The 6,286-nt window shown below is 53.6% G+C and overlaps 1 protein-coding gene across 4 annotated transcripts in view; it reads right to left on the reverse strand.

Annotated features, from left to right (window-relative positions):
• The window catches only part of CRISPLD2 (cysteine rich secretory protein LCCL domain containing 2), a 32,622-nt gene extending 26,336 nt beyond the window's left edge, over nucleotides 1–6,286 (reverse strand). Inside the window, exons 1-2 of one of the 4 annotated variants that reach the window (XM_074582801.1) lie at nucleotides 5,346–6,286; nucleotides 945–1,273 (exon numbers count right to left, since the gene is read on the reverse strand). In XM_074582801.1, coding sequence (XP_074438902.1) covers nucleotides 945–1,187 — 243 coding nt within the window. In that variant the 5' untranslated portion in view covers nucleotides 1,188–1,273; nucleotides 5,346–6,286. Of the gene's footprint in view, nucleotides 1–944; nucleotides 1,274–3,628; nucleotides 3,714–3,771; nucleotides 3,902–5,345 lie in introns of those variants that run through there. The other 3 variants (XM_074582797.1, XM_074582798.1, XM_074582800.1) reach the window with 3 other exon arrangements.

The raw sequence follows: 6,286 nt of genomic DNA on the forward strand, positions 1-6,286 counted from the left end.
AAAGGCACCAAAAAAAAAAAAAAAAAAAAATTATTTGCCTACATCATTTTCTGGCCCCGCAGTATTTTGGTGGCACGGCAAAAATAGCTCAAAGTAGGGTCTCTGGCATCAGGTGAAGAAACACTATTCATCTCAATTGTGGATGGTAAAGGCATATTTAATACTCGTACTTTTAAGTTGTCCCTCTGAAGTGGGAGAATACATTGACCAAACTTTTATTTGGGTTTCTTGAACTACCAAAAGCCGATAGCACTGACCCATCCCATCCATGAGCTCCCGGAGCTTTTGCAGCTAATTCGAGGGACTGAGTTTCTTTGCAGATGGAGCCACATTCCTCAAGCCTTGTTTCTCCAAGGTGCTGAGCAGATTCCCAGCCGCATCAACGATGCTTGGCTCACATTGATAATTTCTGGTGATCAGTGTATGAAAAAAAGGCAGGTGCTACCTCCAGCTCCGGCCGGTAGCTGATGGCAACCCGAAGACCATCAGAGGTTTCTCTGAGCAGACTGTGTCATCCCGAAACACAAGTCACAACGGTCTGAAAGCTTTCACAGGGAGAACGTGGGTTAAACGCTAGGGAAAATTTGATGCTTTTATGACATTAAGGTAATGGAAGAACCTGCTGAGGCAGGCTGTGGAATTGCCATCACTGGAGATGCATCCAGGGCTGGGCCAGACGCTAGTTTATGAATAATGGAACCAGTCCTGAAACTATGCAGCGGACGGACTCGATGACCCATTAGTGGCCCTTTCCAACCAAAACAGTCCAATGATCTAAAGTATCATTCACTCTGGAATGAAACTGCTCCAGGAAACCTCTTGAGAAAAACTTACTTTAGAGGAAATTTGCTACACATCTTGCACTCTAAGGAAAATTGAAACAAAGTCGTTTGTTTTTTTTTAAAAAAGTAATAATAAAGTTAAGTATCAAGAACCAGACTCACCATGTATTCCATATTAGAGGCCACTGGGTGCACTTGACCTCTCAATTTATTGTGGAGCATCAGTATCTCCTGCCTGTCTGAGAATAAAATGGCTCTCTTGGATCTGGAGTGAGTGTCCCCATCCTGATATTTACTCAAAATGCTCTCCAGGTGACTCGAGTTGGGCAAGATAAAGCACTCGGCTGCCTTTGTCAGGAGCAGTACACATCCAAGCGGAAGGATCCAAGGCAGGGCAGGATTCATGCCGCCTCCTCCTCTACAGCCAGCAGAAGCAGAGACGAAGACGACGGTAGGTTTTCTTGCAGGGAGTCCCGTGGCTCAGCGTGGGTCTGGATTTTGGGGAGAAACAGGCAGTCAGAGCAGCGCCAGAGAAGCTCTCGGTGCACAGGTCCCCCAGCGGCGAAGCCACACAACCCAGATTTTTGCTTGGAAAAGAGCGGTTCTACCAGTCTAAGCAAATTATCATTCACCCTAATGACAGGAAGACCTGAGCGTCACCGTAAGTGATGGGGACCCAGTTTATTACAGTGGGGAAACCCCCTGACGTAGCGCTGGGAGCGAGCATTAGCCAGGCAGCACCCGGGCATGGCAGCAGATGCCTTCTCCACCAAGGGCGCAGGGGTCACCCAGCAATGCCCAGCAGCTCCGAGTAATCCCAGCTCCATCCCTCCGAAGGCGGGAACGGGGAGACATTTGAAGCTATTCTGCCCACAGCTGCTAAAGCGGAGAACGGATGCGAATAAAAGGGAAAGTAAAATTCCCAGCAAGGCAGATCACAGAGGTCAGGCATCAGCAGGAGCTGTTTTGGGGGGCCCCGCTCTGCCGACAGGCTCCAGCCGAGAAGCCGCCAGACTCCGCCGAAGCGGCTGTTTATGCGAAATGTCACCCTAAACGTCGAACAACCAAAATCCCCGCTGGCGAATGACGCACCGGGGTGCTCTCGCTGACGCGTCGCTTTACGGCGGGCGGGAGCGCGGCCAGCGATATGAGTTATGGCAGATTTGGAGAGGAGCCGGAGCACCCCTCCTCCCCCCCGGCCAGAAGATTAGGCGTTCCCATGCACGCTCGGTAGCTGTCAGCACTAAGAGTTCGGGGAGACGGTCTCAAATTGGTCACTGCCAGGTGTGAACGGCTTCATTTAATCCTCATCCCCTCCCTTGCTCCATCATGCTCCCCCCTCCACCTGCCGCTTCCAAACTCTTCCTCCCGTCCTCTCTCCCCAGCCCTGACTTCTCCGTCTAACGAGCCTGGTGCGTCTTGCCTGGTTTTGTGTCGATCACGAGCCACTCAGGGAAGGAAAGATGTGCTGCTGCATGGCTCTGCAGCACCCGCTGCTCTTTAGGTGGGATCTAAGAGCCACCAGAGCAGAATCAATCCACCGGGGGCAATAAGCATCCGTACAGACGGTGCAAGCACAGCATCTCTCTCCTTAGAGCTAACTTTTGGAATGAAGCTTCCCCATCCCTGTCTTCAACACCGGGAGAGGATCCGGTTTTGACAGCACTGTTAAAAGGCACGCTGAAAGCACGCCTAGCGCCGCGTCAGGAAACAAACCCCAGATTAGCATGAATTATTTGAGACATTTCAGCCCAGTGACACGGGATTCGGACACCCCGAGACCAAGTCCTGAACCCCCCCTCCCCAGAGCCGGCACAACGGCATCCGGCGGCAAGTACAAGATGCTTCGCACAGGTGAGGACACCCAAAAAAACCCATCCGAGACCATTGAGAACCCCTGAAAACCTGCCATCTGTCTACGTAAAGCAGACCAAGTCCCTGTTTGAGGCTTCTTGCTTGTACTGCATTAAGGCAGATGAAAACCAGCTGCCCTCAGTCTCTCTCCAGGCAGAGCATTAAGCCTTTCCCCGGGGTGGAACAATGCAGGAATGTAATTTGCTGGGTTTAGGTAACGGCTCCTCATTATTTCCTGCTCTGCGGAGCAAGTCGAACACACACGCCTTGTCCCCAGCTCCAGGCGCAGCTGAAAAGACAGGACGTTTCGGTGGCATCGGGACAAATACTGCTTTAACCTCATCCTCTGGCTCAGCCCTGTTTGTCGGCATTTACTCCCCCCCCACCCCGAGCCGGAGCCCAAATTTCTGACCCGGCTACGGAGGGGGCAGAGAGAGGAGGCAAAACGAGCCGCCGCTTTTGTAGACGGTCTGACCCAAATTCAGGGAAACAATTCCTACTTTGAGGCACTTCCCTAAGAGTTTAAAAATAGATGCTCTGCCACGGGCCGTTTACAATGCGGCCATTTAGGACGAGCCATTTCGACTGCAGCCTGCCCCCGAGGTAGAGCAGGCAGGAACAGACGGCTCACGCACGCTGCAGCCGTGTCCCCTCGTTTGGCCGGGTGCCCTTGGCTGAACAGGAGCCCGTACCCACCGCCCGGCGGAGGCAAACACTGAATTTACAGAAAGGGCAGCTGGAAAAATAAAATAAAATTTTAAAAAAAAAAAAATAAAAAAAAATCAGCTCGTAACATCTGAAAGCCCAGAGGAGCTGCCCCGCTCACGGCTACGTAACGAAGCCAACGCGCCTGGTTTCGTGCCCCGGCCAAAACCTTGCAACAGATGGTGCATTATTCCTCGGGATGTTCTTCCCTGCGTCCCATTCGCGAGCGAGGGGATAACGAGCACCTCTCTAAAATGAGGTCACTTTGGCACCATCTTCTTCTTCACCTGGGGCGAGCAGGTCCCTTCCTCCGCTCCGGCTGGAGGCGGGGAGCACCGAGCATCCGAAGGAAGGATGGAGCGGTCAGAGGGAGACAGGGAGCAAGGAGCTCCCTGGCCGGATTAATTGAAAGCAGCAGAGAGATGCTCACATTTCAGAAAGCTCTCATGGATTTCAGATGTCCAGCCATTTGCCTCCCCTCATATCCTCGTGCCCAGGTGCAACGAACCGCTGGGACGCGCGTTAAAGCTCAGCCAGCCCAAGCGTCCCGCAGAGCTGGGGCCGTGCCTCCGGGCTGCATCGGCAGCCCCTCGTCGGGGGAGGACTGAGTTGGGATTTGACATTATTCAGAGAAAATTATCAGCTGACAGTCAGCTGAGGAAGTCTCCGCTGTTGTTTTCAAGGGTTCGAGTGGAGCGTTAGCACAGCCTCCCTTTTAAACACATCAGGCCCTTGAGACTGGTGCCAGGTAAACATCTGGGAGCCATCAGAAACCAGTGAGTCAGCAGAAACCGACTCCTTAGTACGCTGTGAAGCCTGTCCAAACTGGGGACAAAGGGGAGGCCTTCTTCTGGGGGCTGAGGAAGTTAAAAAGCAGTACCGGACTTTGGAAAAGGTTATTTTTGGGAAGTTATTTCCCCAGCTAATGGACGGTGCCTGCATTTGTCAGAAAGCAGAAGAGCTGGTAGCATCCGAAGGCCGGCGTGCAGCGCCGCCGGCTAAAGCCACGTGCGGGCTGACTTCTGTGCTGCGGTACGTCCTCGCTTCACCTCCCTCCTTACAGCTATCCATCTTTAGCTGCCTCCCTGGAAAAGCGCACGAGTGGGTCTCTACCCCTTGGCTATGGGTGACATCTGCAGCTAAAACATCCCAGGACCTGCGGAGTTACCCACGGAACAAGCTGACAGGGCAGGAAAATGCAGGAGTTAGCAGGGGATACCGGCAAAGCCTCAAAAACAGCGAAGTAGGGGCGAGTTACAGCCTTTTAAGCTGAGTCAGCCTGGGGTCTGCTTTTAACCTGTGCAAAGAAATCCAGTGACAAAGCCACAACATCCTTAACGCGTTAAACGCCAGGTCGTCCGTTAAACCGAGATGCACGCATTTCCAGCGTTGAGGCATCGCGTTGGCTTCAAAAGAAAAGCGGGATGACAAGTTCCTTGACGCAAGACACAACATTGTCTGCACAGGACACAATGCGCATTCAGCATCTTCAGGGCCGCGGGCCAAAACATCTGGACCTTCCATTACAATCCGCTCCCACAGAACCGAAGTGGGTGAGTTTCTTACCCGAAACCACAGGGAAAACCCGCTGGTAACAGACACAACGCGCAGCGACGCTGCCAAATTCCTTTCAGACAGGACTTTGAAGCAGAGTTGCACAAACACAGGCTTCCCGGGGCGGACTCGATGTGCCCACGGGTACTCAGCCGTCCGAGACAGATACAGCATCCCGTGGATAATTTCTACGCGTGTAGAAATCCACTCCCGGACTTGCAAACTCCTCCCATTCATTCAAGATTGGTGTTTATTAATCTTGCGCTAACCTCGGCAAAGCGTACGTAAGGGAAGCTCAGGCAGCATTGTGCTATTTTCTACCACGCAGGCGACTTTTTGGAGAAGTTACTAAAACCGCGCCTCCTTAAACAGGGACATTTCTTGCACACGCACCCACACCCCCCCCCCAAACCCCACATTTCAGAAGCAGGGACCAAAGCTTACACTTACCTCGCCGGGTACTTCCAAGTCCCCAGGAAATTGTAGCACCTCCAAGCCTGCTTGTGGAAAATAAATTATATATCTGAAATATTGAAACTAGGAGGAGGAGGAGGAGGAGGAGGAGGAGGAGAAGGATGAAATGAGCCTTAGGAGGTGCGAGGGATGCGAGGTCTCGGCTCAGCAGCTCGTACCAACTGCAGTCTCACAGAGCTCCCCAGTGGTATTTATGCTCTCCAGGCAAAGAGGACAAGCCTGGATCATCCTGTTTGGCAACCGGCCTGTAGTAATAATAAAAAAAAAAAAAAAAAAAGGAGCGGGGAGGGGGGGAAACCACGAAAAGGAGGCAGGATCACGGAGCAGAGGGGTGTCGCTTGGGATCTCAGCAGTTTGGAGATAAGTCATTGGGGCTCAGCAAGTTCTGGCCGTCCTCCGAAAGGCTGTAAGGCAGCTCCCGGGGTGGGGGAGAGGAGGGAGAGGAGGAGAGCGGGGGATGATGCTATAAAAGGGTTTGCTGCGCTCTCGCCTGCAGCCGGCTCTCGGGCAGCGCTCGCAGCCCGGCGGGATCCCGGGGGCACCGCTGCGTCCTCCCGGCACCAAGCGGGGACCACAACGCCTCGGTGAGGGGCTCCGGTGATGAGGGAGGGGGAATTCAAGAGAAGTTGTGGGTTTTTTCTGCCAGGGACTAAAGCCAGCTGCCTCCTCTCGGCTGCCAGGTCAGCCCTTTCCCGCTCCCCATTGGAAAATCCCGCTGCTCCAGGGCTGGGACAGCTCTGCTGGACCCCACGGCAAAGCGGGATCCCCAGGGCTGGCAGCAGGCCCCCTTTTCTCCCCCCCCTCCCTTTATTTTCTGGGAAACGGGAGATCTATCACCCTCCGCGGTTCGTTCCCGAAGCTCTCATTCCCAGCGCTGCCATTCCCCGCGCACACCCGCCGTTCAGCCCCGCTGCTCC

The sequence above is a fragment of the Larus michahellis genome, chromosome 4, assembly GCF_964199755.1.
Source record: "Larus michahellis chromosome 4, bLarMic1.1, whole genome shotgun sequence".
In the NCBI taxonomy this organism is placed as follows: Eukaryota; Metazoa; Chordata; class Aves; order Charadriiformes; family Laridae; genus Larus; species Larus michahellis.